Source organism: Plecotus auritus (genome assembly GCF_963455305.1).
Source record: "Plecotus auritus genome assembly, chromosome: 7".
NCBI classification, from domain to species: Eukaryota; Metazoa; Chordata; class Mammalia; order Chiroptera; family Vespertilionidae; genus Plecotus; species Plecotus auritus.
Genome location: NC_137774.1, coordinates 20,856,952 through 20,876,187, shown reverse-complemented (window position 1 = coordinate 20,876,187; position 19,236 = coordinate 20,856,952). Strand labels below are relative to the sequence as shown.

General features: G+C 52.2%; 2 protein-coding genes across 6 annotated transcripts in view; both read left to right on the top strand.

Annotated features, from left to right (window-relative positions):
- The window catches only part of TLK2 (tousled like kinase 2), a 95,329-nt gene extending 91,655 nt beyond the window's left edge, over window positions 1-3,674 (top strand). For all 4 annotated transcript variants that reach the window (XM_080681897.1, XM_080681894.1, XM_080681896.1 and 1 more), the window contains one exon: window positions 936-3,674. In XM_080681897.1, the coding sequence (XP_080538023.1) occupies window positions 936-1,109 (174 nt within the window). In that variant the 3' untranslated portion in view covers window positions 1,110-3,674. The remainder of the gene's footprint in view (window positions 1-935) is intronic.
- An 8,467-nt stretch (window positions 3,675-12,141) lies between these two features.
- MRC2 (mannose receptor C-type 2) overlaps window positions 12,142-19,236 on the top strand; it is a 58,976-nt gene continuing 51,881 nt past the window's right edge. For both annotated transcript variants that reach the window (XM_080680899.1, XM_080680900.1), the window contains exon 1: window positions 12,142-12,532. In XM_080680899.1, the coding sequence (XP_080537025.1) occupies window positions 12,403-12,532 (130 nt within the window). In that variant the 5' untranslated portion in view covers window positions 12,142-12,402. The remainder of the gene's footprint in view (window positions 12,533-19,236) is intronic.

Here is a 19,236-nt window from a genome sequence, read left to right as displayed (position 1 = left end):
CGCCCCCACACACACAGCCTTTCCCACTGACAACAGCCTGCACTAGCACAGTACATTTGTTAAAATCAGTGAACCTCCGTGGAGATGCCATTATCACCCTCAAGTAAAGTATGGACTTTGGATGATGGTATTTTAGATTTTTAAAAATTGATTCACTTATTTAAAATAATTACAAGAGTTTAATTAAAAAGAATTGTCTGGTGAAAAAGAAAGATCATCTACTTCTTGAAGAACAGACTACATAGCCTTTCATACCTAATGCCAAGGAAACCTCTGTGTTAGTAGTAAATTAGGATTATAATCAAACCCAACTCATAGGGTGTCTTTATGCCTTTATGTTTCTTGGGAGACAAGTCCTATCCCGGTTTTCCTTTACTACTTAGTTATGTGTCCGCTCTGCCCCCAAAGCACAGAGACCTTTCGGGGTGTGCAGGAGGCAGCCAATCCATGATTTGCTTAACGGTCTTTCGGGGAAGAACGAGATACACAGGGGAGGCATTTACCAATCTGTGGCACATTGTGGTGTTAGTGTTGGTCTCCTCACCCTGCCTGTGGTGGTAGTCATTACAATTCCCACTTCCTCAGAAAGGTCACATGAGGCCATGGATTGTACATGCAGGACCATGAATGTAGATTGTTCCCATGCAAACCAGCCAAGGCAAAGAGAGTTTTTTGTGTTGGTCTCTGTGCTTTGGGGGCAGAGGTATTTAGATGTCATGCCCATTCCCCCTCAGGAATGGCTCATCCACCTCCATCTGGGAAGGAGTCAGTGACCACAGAGAGGTCCTGCTGCCAGTGCGCCTCCTCCCCGCTCTTCTCCGGGTCTGCACGGCAGGTCCAGGAAGGGCTCTGGCAGCTGCTAGGGAACCTCAGGTTTCCCTCTTGGGGCACCAGGTTACCTGCTTCAGGCTTGCTTCAAGAAACTTTTCTTTCAGGCATTTATTCGGCGATGCTTGGCCTACCGAAAGGAGGACCGCATCGATGTCCAGCAGCTGGCCTGTGATCCCTACTTGCTGCCTCACATCCGAAAGTCGGTCTCCACAAGTAGCCCTGCTGGAGCTGCTATTGCATCAACCTCTGGGGTGTCCAATAACAGTTCTTCGAATTGAGACCCACTCCTAGGCCACAGACTGTTCAACACACACAGTGGACAAATGGCATTCAGCAGCGGGTTTGGAACATAGCGAATCCGAATGGATCTCATGAAACCTGTACCAGGTGCTTTTATTTTCTTGCTTTTTTCCCATCCATAGAGCATGACAGCATCGATTCTCATTGAGGAGAAACCTTGGGCACCTCTGGCCAGGCCTCGTAGGAAAAGGCCCCGCCCGAGGTTCCGGCGTCAACGGCCACTGCGTGTGGCTGCTCTGAGTGAGGAAAAAAATTAAAAAGAAAAACTGGTTCCATGTACTGTGAACTTGAAAACATGCAGACTCAGGGGGGTCCCTGATGCAGTGCTTCAGATGAAGAATGTGGACTTGAAAATACAGACTGGGCTAGTCCAGTGTCTATATTTAAACTTGTTCTTTTCTTTTAATAAAGTTTAGGTAACATCTCCTGAAAAGCTTGTAGCACAAAGGCTCAGCTGGGGATGGTGTTTGACTTCGGAGGAAAAAAGTTGCTATTGCCCGTTAAAGGCACTAGAGTTAGTGTTTTATCCCTAAATAATTTCAATTTTTAAAAACATGCAGCTTCCCTCCCCCCTTTTTTATTTTTGAAGAATACATTTGGTCACAAAGTGAAACCCGTATTAGCAAGTACGTGGCAATGTTCATTCCAATCAGATGCAGCTTCCTCCTCCGTCTGGTTTCCTGTGTGCAATTGCTTCCCTCGTGTCAGTAGGGAAAAAATTGAGTGGGAGTACTGAGATGTGTGGGCTTTTGCCATTGGACAAAGAATGAGGTTAGAAGACTGCAGCTTGGGCCTCTCTAGATTTTCAACTATTTCTTCACAATTTGAACACTTGACGGTTGTCCCTTTTAATTTATTTGAAGTGCTATTTTTTTAAATAAAGGTTCATCTGTCCATGCAGTCCTCTTGGATTCTCTGAATGTAGTAACTATCGCAACTGTTCCAAAGGCAGGCAGAAAACGGGCTGGGGAGCCAAATCCAATGCCCCAGGGATCAGGAGTTCTACCCACAGTCTCTGTGTGCTCGCTAAATGGTGCACATTACTTGTTAGCCACAATATTAAAACTCGATCAGCACATAAGCTTTTCTCTATTAGATCTTTTGGCAGGAAATAACCTCCAACCTCTAAATTTTGTGGGTGTGTGCTGGTGTGTGTCTCTCTGTGTGCCTGTGCACACGTACTTTGTCTAACTCACTTTAATAGATGCACTAAGTGGAGGTAAAACATCTCAAGGGAAATAGGTATTTCAAATATGAACAAATATGAACTCTTTTTTGGAACTAATATTTTTTTTAATGTGGCTGTTTCTGAGATGTGATCAACTGAAGATGGAGCTAAAATGGGAGCTGCGTGGCCCTACCGTGCCCTTGAAACAACAGAGCACTCGGCAGTGGAGAGAGGAGGCCAGAGCCCGAACATGTGGTAGCCAGCTTGGAATGTTACTGACATATGTGGCAAAAGGGCTCAGCCAGAAATATTTGAAGATGCAGCATTCAGGCATGCGAGTTCCCTGGGCAGGGGGAGGGGAGTCAGGAAGTGTAGAGAGCTCTCTACTAACTCAAGACTCTAGTGTTTCTATTATATGTGATAAATGCCATTGGTGACATGTTTTTTAGGGCCTTTGTTTGTTCTGTGAACCTGCCCCTCGCCCCAGTATCAGGCCATCTTAAAGGAAGCGGAGTTCCAAATTGGAGAGAGGCATGTGGGCAGGTAACATCCTGTGGACTCCGAATGGAAGGAAGTCAGCCCCAGAGCCCTTGGTGCCGCCAGCTTTCTAAAGCTGTTTTATTGCAATGTATATTTATACACACGTGCACATAAACACACAAATATCTGTGCACACATGATGTGTGTGTAAAATACCTTTTTTAACCATTACAATCAAGCTGCAAAGCAAAGAGTATCCAGGGTATCTCACAGGTTGAGCACAATGCCAAAAGGATGGTATCTGTACATGAAGAGATGGATGAAGTTGACACTAGATTTAAATTTACTCCAAATATTAAATTCTGTTCCTTTTTTCCTCCCTCTCACTCAATAATCTTGTAAAAATTTTTAACTTTTTTAGCAGTTGAAGAAATGCTGCATCTTTACGCTTTCCCTCTAACTTCCTGCCTCCTTTTTCCCCACGGGCTAAACGAAGCTGCAGGACTTTACCTTTTCTACCTGGTCCTAAAGAAGGGATGCCCTCTCTCCTTGCTTTCCTTGAGTCTAGGGCCTGGTTGAAGTTGCCTGGGCTCGACTGAGTTTGGGCAAGGCCTCTTTCCACTGCATGGACCAGCCCCAGAAAACATGCAGAATGTTGACCTTTACCAGACTTTTAAATAGCCAATGAAATCACTAAGTGGGGTTCTTCCACGATATATTTTGTTAATATGGGTTTCACTTTTTCCAAGGATAATCCCTTATTGCCATGATGTTGATTTACTTTAAACAGTGATTTTTTAAATGTGTATTAATTTGTAATGAAATCCAGCCAGACTGTTTTGGCCTTTCCCAATCTGGGGGGTGGGGAGGATATTAAAATAAGTTTTAAGAAGTGAATTTCCCAGCCTCTTGATTTTACTCTAGTTTAAACAGCCCTTACCATCTAGGGTATAGCTAGGGAGCCCTGGCAGCTGGCTGAGACCCAGTGGACATCATAGGCATGATGGGAATGTGTTGATTCGTGCAACACCTTTTGCACCTCGTATGTGCTAACAGCTATGCTTCTGGGTGGGAATATAGCAGCGAACAGACAGGGAAGGCACAGACATCAGTTCACAATCCAGGGGTGAAGGCACTGGGCCCCAGGAAGGGATGGAATATGGGAGTCTGAGGGGAAGGAATTGGGCTCTGAATTATTGTGAGACGGGCAGCTTTAAAATGGGGATTCACCATTGAGAGCCATATGCACCCCACTTCAGTGGCTGATCTGAACACGTCTGCTATATTTTTAGGTTTGTTTCCCTGTTTCCTGCTAGTCCAGGAAAGACAGGTTTTCCTCCAGCTGAGAAGATTAGCAGTCAAGGAGCTCTTGTGTTTCTTAATTTAGAAAATAGCTCTCTTTAAACATAGTAATATAGTTGTCTCCTATAATCTCAGAGCCAGAAGCGAGCTGCAGGTCCAGCTCCTTGCTTCTAAGAAGGCAAAGTTTACTACTAGCTTGACCCACCTTGGTGATTTTTTTCTTTTTTCTGAGAATCCTTTCCCCCTTATTCATCATCCTAATTGCCCAAGCTCTCTTAGTAATTTAAATCTGCCTGGGGTAAGAGGGGGTGGGGGCATGGTGCACAGCTACTTGGGGTATGGGGAATCCCTCTTCCTAAAATTAGGTGTCCTGTCTTATGGCAGAATCACCTAGTGGTCAAGAGCCTGGGCTTTAGAATTAGGTTCAGATCCCACCTCTGCAAGCTTCTGGGGTAGCTCCTCACATGATTTTATTACAGAGTAGAAATAAGATTTGTAAAGTACCTGATACATAAGAGGGAAATTTTAAAAAATGTGGTTTAAAAGGATCACAAGAGCCCAGCCGACGTGGCTCAGTGGTTGAGCTTCTACCTATGAACCAGGATGTTATGGTTCGATTCCCAGTCAGGGCACATGCCACGGTTACGGGCTCGATCCTCAATGTGGGGCATGCAGGAGCAGCCAGTCAGTGATTCTCATCATTGAAGTTTCTATCTTTTCTCCCTTCCTCTCTGAAATCAATAAAAAATATTTTGAAAATAAATAAGATCACAAGATCCAGTAAGTGGGATTGCTGGTCCTGGGACACCCAAGTTTGCTGGTTGGGGTTCAGAGCCTTTCTACTTGCCAGACTATCAAGAGATCCTTTGTCTTTGGTAAGCGATGCAGACCTTTTGGGAGCCTTAAACCCTCTGGCTTGAGATTTAATATCAACCTCTGTCCTATGAGGTCAGCAGTCTCTTAACCCGAGCCCAAAACTACTTCCCTCTAAGTCTGGAAAGAGCATCTTTTAGGCCAGTGAGGCCCCAGGCCAACAGCATCAGCATCACTTGGGAACCTGTGAGGATGCACGTTCTCAGCCCTGCCCCACCCCACCCCAGCATTCTCTCTGTCCCCCAGGTGGCGTGGGCACTGATGGTCACAAGTCCTGCAGAACTTCCTATCAGGGTGGGGCCACTGGAGAGGGTGGCTATCAGGCCTTATCTAAACTTATCCCTCCGGAAGCAAGATGACTTTTATTTTCTGTTAGGAATAAAAATCTAAGCTCTGAGCTGTCCTAGGACTGATATACATACGCTCCTCTATGGGGAGCCCCAAGAGGGCCCCTACACCACATCCTTTGGTACCTAAACAATACACTCAAGAATCATTCACTCATTTGAGCAAAGCTTCTTACCTTTGGCCTTTTCTTAAAATAAAACAACTTAACCAGTACCTTCTCGTGAATTAATTGATTACATTTTTCTTTTACCTGAGGAATCCAGATCTGCAGGACAAAGCTGAGGCCTGGTTCTGCTTATGAAGCCATCCTGGCAGTCTGGCTCAGGGATGAAGAGAGCCCAGGAGGAGATTGCAGCTTTTCAGAAGGGTTGGGAAGGAGAGAGTATAGAGAGGTTGCAGGGAGAGGTAGGTTAGGTGGGAGTGGGTAGTGGCTGCTGCTGAGCTCTGCAGGTGGGCTGGGGGAACCTGCCAGTGGCTAGGAAAACTGGCCAGCCAGGGAGCAGGTCTGAGACCTGGTGGGGGCAGGGAGTACAAGTGCCCTATTGTGCTGGGGGGAGCTCAGCAGGGGCCCTAGACAGTCTGGAGTCAGCAAAGGGGTGTGTGTGTATGTGGGAGGGGCTGGGCAAGAGACCCGTGGTTCGAAGGGGTCAAAGAGCAGCTGGCTGGCTAACAAGGCCCCATCCACCCCTGGCCATGGGTCAGGCCTCCTGGGTGTGGAGGTAAGTGCCCAGCTAGAGAACTATGGTAACCTCAGCCTCGTTTAAGCCTCCAAGCACAGTCTGCAACTGTGGTGGCCACCCTTGCTGCCCAAGCCTTTTCACCCTGAAGGCAGATTGGGGAGGGGTTGCAGAGGGCAGGATTGGCAAGGGAAGGGGATCTAGCACTACTGCTTTCAGGGAAGGTTCTCAGCTGTGTTTCTTCACAACGCCAGCATAGGCAAGGTGAAAGCATCTCACTGAGTTTACAGATGAGGAAACTGAGGCTCAGAGAGACTTGGTGCCTGGTAGTAAGTAGAGCAGGATTGAATGGGGATGGACTGCAGGCTTGGAAATAGGTGGATTCTGAGTGCCATCCTGGGGCGGACACTGCTGTGGGTGATGGCTGCACCTCGGCTCCAGCTGGAGGCATATCTGACCCTAATCCAGGGCTCCACTCCCCAGGCTGCCTTCACTCCATACCTCCCCTCCCTCATGGCTAGCTCTTGGAAATCTGGAGACCCTATTGGCCTGGGCAGCAGCCCAGCCTTGCAGTGCTGGCTGGAACTGAACTTTGAGAAAATGGGGACATGGCTTCCTGGAGTATTCCTGTTTCAGGTTCCCTAAGCCATCTGATCTTGTCATCTTGCTTTACAGATGAAGCTACAGTGCTGCCCCATGCCAGCCCTGAAGAACTCTATCTTCCTGTTCCTTTGTTCTAATTGGCAGGTGGGGGAATGGAATCCTCTGCCTTGCCTTTTTCATGGTTTCTGTAAGGCTTGAACGGGGTGGGAGATGTTTTCATAAAGATGTTTGCAGCAGCCATAGCCGGTTTGTCTCGGTGGATAGAGTGTCAGCCCTCAGACTGAAGGGTCCCAGGTTCAAGGGCACGTGCTTTGGTTGCAGGCTTGATCCCAGGTCCTAGCTGGAGGAGGCAACCAGCTGGTGTGTCTCACATCAATGTTTCTCTCTCTGTGTCTCTCCCCATCCCTTCCACTCTCTCTAAAAATCAGTGGAAAAATGTCCTCAGGTAAGGATTAACAAACAAAAAAATAATAATAATTAAAAGTAAATAAAATCTAATTTAGAAAAAAAAAAAGATTTTTCAGCAACTGGAAAAGTAAAATGTAGAGGGTGTTACACCAGATGCCTGCTCCCTGTCACAGGGTCCCTGGAGAGAAGTCTGCTGGACATAGAAGGCCTCTCGGTGCAAGTAGCAGCCTGATCCTAGAAGGAAGCCTGTCCTAGAGTCAGACCGGAGCCTGTGCCTTAAGGGCATACTGCCCATGGCTTAGTGGTTGAGCCTCGACCTATGAACTGGTTGCCTTCAGGGGGCTGTGAGAGAGAACCATTGATTGGCTGCCTCCTACACGCCCCCTACTGGGGATTGAGATTGCAAGCGGGTCATGTTCCCTGACCTGGAACTGAATCATGACCTGATTCATGGGACACTCAACCACTGAGCCACCCAGCTGGGCTCATATAACATCTTGAAAAGAGAGGTAGATGCAGAAGCCCCCAGACCAACCAGAGCTATGAACTAGAGTAGCCTGAACTCCTGGCTCAGCCCCGTCCTCAGGGCAAGGACAGGCTTGGAGGAACTATAACTCCAGGTGGCAGCAGCCCCTGTGGAGCAGACAGGGTGATGTGACACCCCTCTCCCATGCTCCAACACCAGTTGGGTGGGGCACTAGAAGGTTCTGGGAACTACATCCCACCCATTGCAACTGACTCTTCAGCTCAGCACAGCCTGTGCTTCAGGCCAACCTCTGCCCATCTCTGCACCTCTGGTGGCCAGCTTGCTCCCTACCTGACCTGCCAAAGCCTCTGAGTGAGGATGCTAGAGACCTTCCATTTGTGACCCCTGCTGCAGCTTGGGCTCAACTAACTCAGCCTGTCCCTGCTGACAGCCGCAGACATTACTTTGTGACTTCTCCACCTGGAAATCCTTGTCCAAACTCCTAGACCCACCGGGAGGAAGTCAGCACTTATGGCCTATCAGAAGCGATCTTGAGGTAATTTTTTCCTTCCCCTTGGGAAAGAAAAGGCTGGGATTTGGAGCCCTTTTAAAGAAAGTCTAGCCAGGCCTGGCCGGTACACCAAGAGGTTGTTGGTCAGGGCACATTTCCTGGTTGCAGGCTCGATCCCCAGCAGGGAGCATGCAGGAGGCAGCCAATTGATGATGTTTCTCTCTCATTGATGTTTCTCTCTCCCTCTCCCTTCCTCTCTAAAGTCAATAGAAACTTTTTTTTTTTTAATAAAGGAAGTCTAATATAGGTCTTGGGCTGAAAGTGAGTGGATACAAACTCGGCAGCCCTCCTGGGGAGTGGAGGGTGGAGGGGGGCTTCTAGGTGTTCCCCAGCTAAAGGGTGAAGGGAAAGAACGTGGGAAAATGGGCAGAATTTTTCTCAGGTTATATTTGTGGCCATCATGGGGCAGACTAGTCAGGAGAAGACAGGCCAGCCATAAATTTCCCCAGTAATGTGGATGCCAGAAAAATAGTTCCTTCAGGTTAACTGATTGTCCCAATGTCATACAAACTGGAAGAGGTAGGGCCAACCTTGAAACTTCTTCCTTCTTTAGCCCAGTCTCTCTGGGATCCTCAGGGCTGAGGACAATGGGGTAGCCATATAGAATCAGAGGGCAGATTTACTGAGTGCAGAGCCCAGAGTTTGAGTGGCAGGAACCCAGGGAGAGAGTAGAGAGGGTAGGACCCTCCAGGCCAGCCCTGAGTTCGGCCAGGCCTGGCTTGGAAAGGGTGATGGTAGGGAAAATCTTAGATGCCCTTTGGGGTTTGCCCCCTTTTTCTAGTTGCCTCAGTAAGGACTGACCACATCGCAGATCCTCCTGCCCTGGCCATCCAACTGCATTGTTCCTGTCCTGTGTTTGCCTTTCCTAAGCTGTGTTGTAGGTGTGGCCTGATAGCGGTGTCTAGGGGCAATTGCTCTGCTCCCGGGGCACCTCTGGCTAGAGAGGCCACCAAGCTCAGAACCAGGAAAGAGGAGCCTAATGTGAGAGGAACCCTGGGGACAGGGAGTAATGACACCAAAACATGTACGGCAAAGGGCACCTGAGACTCAGGAGAAAAGTGACTTGCTTGGGGACATGGGACTTGCTTGGGGTTAGCAAATGGCAGAACTCGAATTCCAGCTCAGCTTCAGCCCCTAGGCCTGGACTCATCCCACTGCCCCATGCGGGCTCTTTACAGACAAGCTCTAATTCTTCAGCCAAAGTGAGCATGAGATGCTTCTACCAGGGTTAACAGTTCAGAATACCACTTGTGTATATATAGTGAACCGGGAGGTGTTCAGGCAGGAGGGGAAGCTGTATTGTTCTCTTGGGCAAAGGCAAACACTCTGTGGCAATCCCGATAAAACTGATCTGAGCAGCAATCATGGACAGTGGGGAGCTGTGGGGGAGCAAGAAGGATCAAGAGTAAGGAGCAAGAGACACACCTGATGTCCAAAAGGCCAAGGAAGATGGGAAGCGGGGAGGGGACTAGCACTCCTGATTGTCTTTATGCAAGGGCCATAGCATCATCCCTTTATATGGAATGTTTACTTTCAGGACAATGTAGGAACTGCTGCCCCTTTTACAAATAGGAATTGTGAACTTGGAGAGAGAGGAGCACACCGAACAAAACTAGTAAGTGGGAGAGCCAGGATTCTAGTCTGCTCCTTCCACTCGGCTGCTTTGATGGAAGCAGCAGATCCACTGTCCTGCATTTGGCTACCAGTCAGTGTCTGACTGTTATCGATTCCACTATAGCAAACATGATCTTGGCAGAAATTCCCTGGGGCAGGTCGTAGAGTTCACCAAGTCCCCAGCACCTAGCCTGACACCTGGCACATACTAATGGCTATTCACTGAGCTTTAAAAGGAATGGCGATGAGGTTGTGGCATAGAGGGTACTGGCCCTTCTTTGGAAGTAGATGAGGGTCTGAGTGCCGGTGAGGGGTCCCTCTGAAAGCCCCACCCCTCCCAACACCCAACATGCCTGCAGACTGTGACCATGTTCCCTTGACAAGTGATCCCGCACCGGATCTTTAAGCAGTGGGGGATTGGGGCTGGGTTCCCCACAGGGAGAATTGCCCACATGTGGCCCAGCTCTTTGTCCAGCGAGTTCAAGATCTAAGACAGATGGTGGCCACAGCTGTGGTCCCAGACAGACAATCAGCAGAATACAGTGTGTAACCCCGGCTGGCTGAGCAGGGCGTCAGAGTCAGAGGAGCGAACCTCAGCCCCTGCTAGTGAAACGCACTTTTGTGCTCCTTAGCCCTTGAGTGGCAGTTTCTCTGCCTGGAATGTGGCAGAAATTGTGTCTGTTTTCCCCACAAACAAAATTCTTCTGGGGTGCTACCTGGTTTACTCATCTTTGCTTCCCTAGCAGCTAGCACAGGGCTAGCAACTGATGGTTGTTGAGTTTTCCCCGGGGAACTGAAGAAACGAGAGAGCATTTGTGTGCCGGGCACCCTGGACTGGTGCTGGCAAATGGTGGACTTTCTGGACTCACATCATTCAATGGTGATGTCTGGTAGTTGATTGTGCCCTGCTGTTGGAAGGAATGCCAAAACCTACTCAGGCTGGTGGGGCAGGGCCCTCCAACCCTGTGCCAGAACCTTGGGAGCCCTGCCTGAGTTCCCCTTCTGAGGAAAGGGGGATTTAGTGAGGGCTGTGGCCAGCACTTCCAGAGATAAGTGAGCTGATAGAAGCCTGTAAGTTGACTTTGAGAAGACATCCTGTTTTTTGGCTGCTCAGGACAGGGAAAAAGACAGCAGCTTAGCCAAAGCTGGCAAATCTTCAAACCCTTTGTAGATAACAGGAGAAATGTGAGAAAGGGGGCCGAGAGGAGGATCTTTGAGACAGCCCCAGCATGGCCAGTAGCCTGCAGAGCCCTGAGGTCCCAACACACCACATGGAGAAGGTCTGTTCCAAAGTGCTTCCATGAAGCATCCGTCACCAGCAGGGACGCGGCCAAGCTAGCTATGGAGTGCCACCAACTTCTTTGGCCTGGTTGCTAACCATATTTTAGGGCAAAAGTGCAGATAGTGGGAATCTTTCCAGGGTATTTCAGTGGGTGCTCACTCTGGGGCCCTGCAGCCACTGTACTTGCCAAGAATCTCAGTCCAGCAGAGAAGGGGAGAGCTAAGTGAGCATCTCTGGTCCCACACCCTGGCTGCAGAGATGGGGAAAGATTTACCAAAGGCAATAGTGGTAAAAAAAAAAAAAGGGGGGGGGAGAACTTTTTTAATTTGTTATTTTCAAAAATAGCACCGAGGTGGACTACACAGGAAACAAAATTTATATTAGTTCCATAGTGTTTTTATTTGATGGTGGGAGAACACGAATCTTCTCTGCATTGAGGGCCTCTAAATGTCTGTCTGGCTCTGCGCCGAGATCCCCAGTGACCTGTTGCATAATACAGACTGGTTGTGGATTGTCTTCCCTTTTATGAAATTTCCATTTGGTCCTTTGCGACCAGCCAGCCATCCCCTTGCTGGTGAGAGTGATGTCTGTCCTCCGGAGCATCTCTCCATGTAGCCCCAACAAATAAAAGCACCACACCCCTCTATGCCAGGGGCTCTGACAGGGGTTACACAAATGCTGAAACACGACGTGCAAAAGTTTGCGCTCCACCCACGGTAAGGGGGCCTTGCCTCCCCCTTCCCCAATCTTTTAACCGGTGGCCGAGTTCTGAGCTCCACCCCTTCCCACCAGACCGGAGGAGGGGTCCTCCCGGGCTTGAAGGTAGCGGACGCCGGGCTGCTAGAGACAGCGGCAGAAAGAGGCGGGATAGAGGGGCCAGAGGCCCGGGTGTGGCCGCCTGGGGCAGCCGCGCGCCCCCGCCCCCGCCCCTGACCAGCAAGGCCTCGCACTCCATGTCCCGCCACGCCACGAAGTTTGCGGAAAATTTTGCAGTTTCTTCCCCGCCCGCGCCAGCCGGGGAGTTGTGACGCAGCGTCTGGGGCTCCCAGCCCAGGCCGAGAACAGTGGGAAGGCGAGGCGGAGAGAGAGGGAAACGGAAAACGAGAGAGCGCGCACGCCGGGGTCCTCGACCCCGCGGATCCTCCTCCCCTCTCCCCCTCGGCGCTCTCTCCAGCTCCGGCCCCCGCCCCGCGCCCGCCCGCCCGCAGCCTCCCACCCCCGACGCTGCCCGCTTCCCTTCCCCTCTGCCCCTCACACCCTCCTCCCGTCCTGCGCTCCTCCCTCTGCCCTCCCTCCGCCCGGCCTGCCTCCTTCCCTTCTCTCCTCCTCTCCTCCTCTCCCCGGGAGGCATCACTCCTTCCCCACCCGGAGGAAGCGAGCCCCTCGCGGGCGGCCATCACAGCCCGGCGCTCCGGCTGCCCTGCACACCGCGCCCGTGCTCCGTCTGTCCCCGCGTCCCCCGAGCGGCGCGCCGCGGGCATGGGGCACCGCCGGCCGGCTCCCGCGCCCTGGCCTCGTCACCTGCTGCGCTGCATCCTGCTTCTCGGGGGTCTGCACTTGGGCCGCCCCAGCCCCCCCGGGGACGCTGCCGCCACCGCCGCCCTCCCGGGTAAGGCGCTGCCAACTTGGCCAACTTTGGGGGCCGGGCGAGGGGAAGCGCCAGGGAGCGGGCCTCTCGTCTCGACTTTTCCCTCCTTCTCTCCCCCCCTCCCCCCCAAGTGTGAGTGCGTGTGTGACTGGGTTTTTAAAAATCTCTGCTTTTCTGAAAGCCGGGAGGAGAGGGGGAGGAACGCGCCTGGAGGTGGGGGAGGACCTGAGTGGAACCAGATGTGGCGGGCGGAGGGGGAGGGGAGCCCGGGGGTCTCGAGCGGCCTCTGTGGAAGAGGGCGGGCTCCGGGAGGACCCCCGCGCCGGCCTTCCCGGACCACCCGGCATCGCCCTGCCCTCGGCCCCCCGGGACTTGCGGGGCGCGCCTGCGGGAACTGGAGGCTCCATCCAGGAGGGTCTCCTTGCTTCTCCTCAGGACTGATGCCTTATGATTGTTTTCGAGTAATTCGTAAGGGCTTGTGTGCCTTCCTGGATCTCCGGGTGTTTATAATTTTCTTTTCCACACTTGGTCTTCAAGGGCAGCTGGTGGCAGGCAGCATCCTCACTGCTTGAACAAGCTCTGTGGGCCAGTTTTGTGCCACCAGGATGCAGCAACAGGCTGGACAGCGTGTGTGTGTGCGCGTGTGTGTGTGTGCGTGTGTGTGTGTGTGTGTGTGTGTGTGTGTGTGGTGTGGGCGGCTCCGACCGAACTGGCACCCCTCCAGAGTAGACAGATCTTGGGCAGCCAAAGAGCTACTAAAGATGCAAAAACCCGACTAATAAAAAACAAAAACCTTAAGCTGTACCTTCTCTTTCTGCTGCTCTTTCTAAAGGGTGACAATGAAGTGTGGGGACAGATGGACCCCTCAGCCAGAATCTGAGAGCTAAAAGGAAAGAGCCACTCACTTCCTGGGGCTCCTGCCTGAGTCAAAGCTGTAATTGCCAGGGGCAGACATTACAGCCCCCCAGCGACGCCTGGCTTTATGGGGATCCGGGTGAGTGAGAAGGGACAGACAGCGCAGTGTTTGCAATTTTGTGCGAAGTCCGGACAGTCCCATGGCCAGTGCTTGCTGGATTGGCCTGCCCACCAGGTGTGACTTTTGCCACCAAAATACACATCTGCTCCCATTGTGCTGATGGGAGAGTTGGCGGTCAGGGCGATCCTGTTCACGACAAGCAGAGTGAATTTCAGACCCTCCTGGAATTGAATGTGGACCAACACAAGCCAGGCAGTAACCCCACCCACTGCAGGTCAGGGCACACTGGCTGCCCCTGCTCCCGAGCTCCTGCTGTGTCTTGTTCTCTGTGTAGGAACCCAGGAGGCAGGCGGGTGGGGGAGGAAGGCCATTCCAGAGTCCCCGAGCACATTTTGAAGCCAGGCTCTGGGAGAGCTGTGGCCACAGTGCTGACTGGGCCTCCCCCTCCCCCCACCCCCACCCCTCCTCATGGAGCTGGAAGTGTGTAGTGAGAGGCCCTGTCTGGGAGGCCACCTGCAGTGTCCCCTCTGCTTCTAGTCTCCTCGGGACACCTACTCTCCCTCTGGCTGTGTCCCTGCACTTGGAACCCCCACTTCCCAATGGCATTGCCTCGACAACAGCCCTCACCACACCCTCTGAAGAAGCGTAGGTGTGGGGTGGGGTGGCCTGGTCTCCCTGCCTGCAGTTGAGGAAGAGGAGGGTAAAGTTGTAGGTCCAGTCCCTGCATGCCACTGTTCCCTCCGTCCCCCTGTACCTGATGAATCAGGGGGTCACTGGGGAGAACTGACCAGGACCACGATCTCAATGGCCCCGGAAATGCTTGTGGGAGCTAGGCTTCAGCTTGGCTTGTCCGGCCACTGCTGCCGGGGTGAAACTTACCCTGGGGGATGGGTGCCTGTGTGTGGCTTCCTGTGGGGTGAGAGGATGGAGCAGCGCAGAACCCCTGGGGGCAGCAGAGCCTTCCTGGTGTGGGCTGGCAGAACCCATCTTTTCCCCACCTCCATGGGAGGCCCCCCAGTGCATGTGGCTGGAAGACCTCTATTAATTTTTCTTTTTCTTTTTGGTTAATCCTCACCCGAGGATATTTTTCCATTAACTTTTAGAGAGTGGAAGGGAAGGGGAGAGACACAGAGAGAGAAACATCGATGTGAGAGAGACACATTGATGGTTGCCTCCCGCATGCACCCTGACCAGGGCCAGGTATCGAGTCTGCAGCTGAGGTGCATGCCCTTGAATGGAATCGAACCCGGGACCCTTCAGTCCGAGGACTGACGCTCTATCCACTGAGCCAAACTGGCTAGGGCTATTAATTTGTTACATGACTGCATTTTTGAACAGCATTCCATGTTCAGTGCTGAGCCAAATACTTGAGGAGGAGGGAAAGTACTGAAGAGTGTAAGCTGCATCCTTTGGAGAAAAGGAAATGGTGCTGGAGAATGAAACAGACACATTTAACAGGGTGGAAAGGCAGGGTTCCATTGGTGGGGTGCCTGCTCAAGGCCAGCAGCCATGTAAATGCTTTATGTGCAGTTTCTCTAATTCTGACAATAACTCAAGGAAGTAGGTATTGTTGGGCCCATTTTGCAATGAAAATGGAGGCGAAAGGGGGTGTGATCAGATCACACAACTAGTAAGTGAAAACCTGGGACTGTGGATACCTAATGTCTGGAGGATGGAGAAACGGAGAGGGGGACAAAAGGTCAGCAAGGCTCTCTGGAGGGAGGCTGGGTGGGACCAGGCTTTGCAGAAGCAGGGAGGGGAGCAGAGAGGGTGAGACCAGGAGGGTGGGCTCTTCTGTTCTGGGGGTTACGTGGAAGCTTGCTGGGTGCCTGAGTGGGATGGGGTGGGGTGGAGGTGAAACTTGAGTGAAAGAGGCTAAAATTGGGGGCGGGAGGGACTTGTCATCTTTGTGGAGGACTCTGGAGAACCCTTGCAGGTTTCTGAGCAGAGAAATGAGGTGCAAATTGGATAAAGAGTTGCTGGGAGCCCCAAGCATGCAGGTCAGGGAGTAAGGAGACCTGGGGAATCTTCCCGTGGGGACAGACTCTGCTGTCTAAAGGACAGGGGGAAGCTTTCCTTTTGAAAGACAGCAGGTACTTGCTGCTACTTGGAGTCAGCCAGACAAATCACCTGCACCCCCCAACCCCCATAGTCAGTCTTCCTGTTCCAACCTGCTCACCTTCTGTGAACTGTCAGGCGGGGCTGGTGCCCAACTGAGCTGTGGTTGGTTCTGGGGTCCCCCCCAAGTTTACCTAGACAAGGTGGGAGTGCAGGCAGGGGAGGAGGGAGCCCCCCGGGTCTTGGCCCCTATTTGTTCCCAGAGAGAATCTTGGCTTTCTGAGGCCTACATGGCACAGGGATTGGGGCTGGTGAGATGATTTCAGAAGCACCTTGAGGTTCTCAGAAGGGCGTTCGTTTGGGTTCCCCACTAATGTAAGCATTAAGCGGGAGCCGCTGTACCTGCGGAGGGAAGCCGTGGGAACAGCAATGGCTGCTTCGTGGGCTGGGCGCTGTGCCAAGTGCTATGGGCAGAGCTCTTCGGCATCTCACCGCCTGGAAGGGTGTTCTCGCCCACTGGACACACTGGCAGCAGATTAGTTATTTGCTCAAGACCACCCCGCCCCTCCCCACACACACACACCACTCTAAAGTGGTAAAAGCAGGATTCGAACCCAGGGGTGGCTGCTGGGTGTGACCACTTCAGTGCCAGACCATGCTGTGTCTGCAGGGTTCAGCACGGCCAGGGGATGTGCTAGGAAGGACTGGACAATTCCGCGTTTTGGGTTTCCCCTCTACGCCAAGGCCTCTCCAACATCCTCTCGCGGCGTCCTCCTGCGGGGAACTCCAGGGAGAGGGGAGGTGGGCAGCCCTCTATGACACTCCGGCTGTCCGGCGCTTGTCTCTCCCCCAGTCCAGTGGGCCCAAGAGGCAGGACTGAGTGTTGCTAAGTGTCCTCCAGGTATCTGAGGTGCCCACTCCGAGGAGGTGTGGGTAAGCGAGTGACGGAGGGGCCTGATGAGAGGAGCCGGCCCCCGCCCAGCCCCAGCTTCCCGCGTCAGGTGCACAGGTTTCTCCCTTCAGTCAGTGGTGCTCACGGCGCCTGCGCAGTGCGGAGAGCAGGGATGCCGGGCCTGTTCCTCGGAGCCCACCTCCCCCTGCCCTTGGAGGGCCCCGGGCATTGCTGACGGGAAGTGCCTCTTCCTGTTTAGTCCTCATGAGATGGGGAGGGCCGCTTTCCCAGGACTGGCCCTATAAATCTGGGTGGGGTGGGCCATCGGAGGGTGACGCAGCTCTTGGAACTCACCCTGGGCACTGCACATCCCCGTTCCTCCTCCGTTAGGGGCTGTCAGTAAACAGGCCGGCCGGAGGAAGCCATCTGTGGCCCCGGGGACCTGCCAGCATCAGCTAGCCTAGCCCCTCGGGACAGATTGGACTGGCCCCTGAACTAGAGCATGGGCTCATGTGGAAATCCAGTGAATCGTTCCTTCCCTGCCCTTGCTCCTCTCGGGACCGCACAGCTCCCTCTCCCTAGCCCTTGACTGTGCAGACCCCTCCCACCCTGCTGGGCTGGGCCCATGCTCTCTGTCTGCCTCGGCCTTGCCTCTCGCCCCCTCCGGCTCCTCTGACTCTGCATTCTGCCCCCACAGCTCTGATGTGTTGCGATATGGGGGCTGGGAAACCGTAGCTTCTTCCCAGGTCACCCGGCCCCCACACCTTCCCCCTGTTCTCTTCAGCACGCCCTGCTCCACCCTCCCTGAACCTTCACTGCCTCCCCACCTCCAGGCCTCTGCACACACCGGCCCCCCTGCCTGGGGTACCATCCTCCCCTCAGTCCCTGGCTGCACCTGCCCCTCCTCCAAGACTCAGGAGAAGGACGCGAGGAGTCCGGGTCACTGCCTCTTGGACTCAGCTGGGCTGAGTGACAAGCACCCCGATGTCATACACAGGGATGAACCTCAGAATGGAGGAGTGGGTTGTCTCATTTTCTCTTTCTCCGGGACCACCTCTCAGAGGACATGGTAAGAGGTTTGTGTGGTGGCCTTGGAGCTCCTGTAGGGAAAGTGGAAAGCCAGTGTCCCAGCCTCTCCCGCTATCCTCAGTGAGTGGTGGAAGGAGAGGCAGGTGCCAGGCGCCCCGGTGTAGACTGAGGCAGGAGTGTGCATGCAGGCAACGTTCCTGCTCTCTCAGCCTCTGGAAATGCACATCGGGACCATATCGGTGGGACCATTCTTAGTGCCACTCACCAGCTGCGTGACCTTGCACAGAGGCTCCAGTTCCTTAATTTGTAAAATGGGGGAAATAAAGTAATGCCGCCTCATAGGGCTATTGTAAGAAATACACACAAATGCAGTAATGCATGGATGAGATACATGCCTGGTACCCTGCTGGACACACTAGTTTCTTGGAAATAATATGAAATTACTGCTGTTTATATTATTAGGAAGAGAAAATATGAATATCAAGGGACTTAAGCCCTCGCTGGTTTGGCTCAGTGGAGAGAGCATTGGTCTGCAGACTAAAGGGTCCCGGGTTCGATTCTGGACAAGGGCACATGCCTGGGTTGTGGGCTTGGTCCCCAGTTGGGGGTGTGCAGGAAGCAGCTGATCAAGGATTCTCATCATTGATGTTTCTATCTCTCCTTCTGAAATCAATAAAATATATATATTAAAAAAATGGATTTAAGTATGAAAAAGCACAGTCTTCAATATACAAATCCTAATTACAGACACATTTTTTCCTTAATCAAAGCAGGTCTAAACTCTATTGATTGATAGATAGATAGATAGATAGATAGATTTTTGATAGAGAGGAAGGGAGAAACATTGATTTATTGTCCCACTTACTTATGCATTCATTGGTTGCTTCTTGTATCTGCCCTGATTGGGAGTTGGGGGGTCGAACCCACAACCTTGGAGTATCGGGATGATGCTATAACCAACGGAGCCAGTCAGCCAGGGCCACATATGTGATCCTAACGGGCAGCTTTAATCATCAACAGAACCAAGTCTGAAATTTCTGAATTGAGAGTTGGAAGCTTCCCATGATCAGGGTCTACTCTGTCTCTCCACCCCCTTGCACAAGTTGAACTGAGCTACTGCCAGCACCCGCAGAGGCCCTGAGTGCTGCCCCACGAAGCCCCTCCCCATGCTCTTCTCCGCCAGGATCCCGTCCCACAGGTCTGAGTCCCACAGGTGTGAGTCCCAGCTCTTACCTGAGGCATTCCAGAGCTCTTGCGTTTCATCTCTGTCACCCACCTGCTGGGGCCACTTCCTCCTTTCTGTCCCTGCACAGGTCCCAGCACAGGGCCTTGGACACAGTGGCATTTAGTAAAGATTTATTGAAATAAAAAAAGGGGGGGGTTGGGAGGAGGTCAACCAAAGAACATATGCATAACCCATGGACACAGATAATAGTGGGGTGAAGGGGAGGGGATGGGAGTGGGAAGGAGGGGGCCAAATGGGGGGGACGGACATCTGTAATACTTTCAACAATAAAGATAAACTTTTTTTTAAAAGCCCTAGTCAGTTTGGCTTGGTGGATAGAGCATCATCCTGCAGACTGAAGGTCCCAGATTGGACTCCAGTCAAGGGCATGTACCTTGGTTGGTTGCAGGCTTGATCCCTGCCCCAGGTCTGGGTGTGTCTGGGAGGCAACCAATTGATGTTTCTCACATTGATGTTTCTGTCTTTCCCCCTCCCTTCCACTCTCTCCAAAAATCAATGGAAAAATATCCTTGGGTGAGGATTAA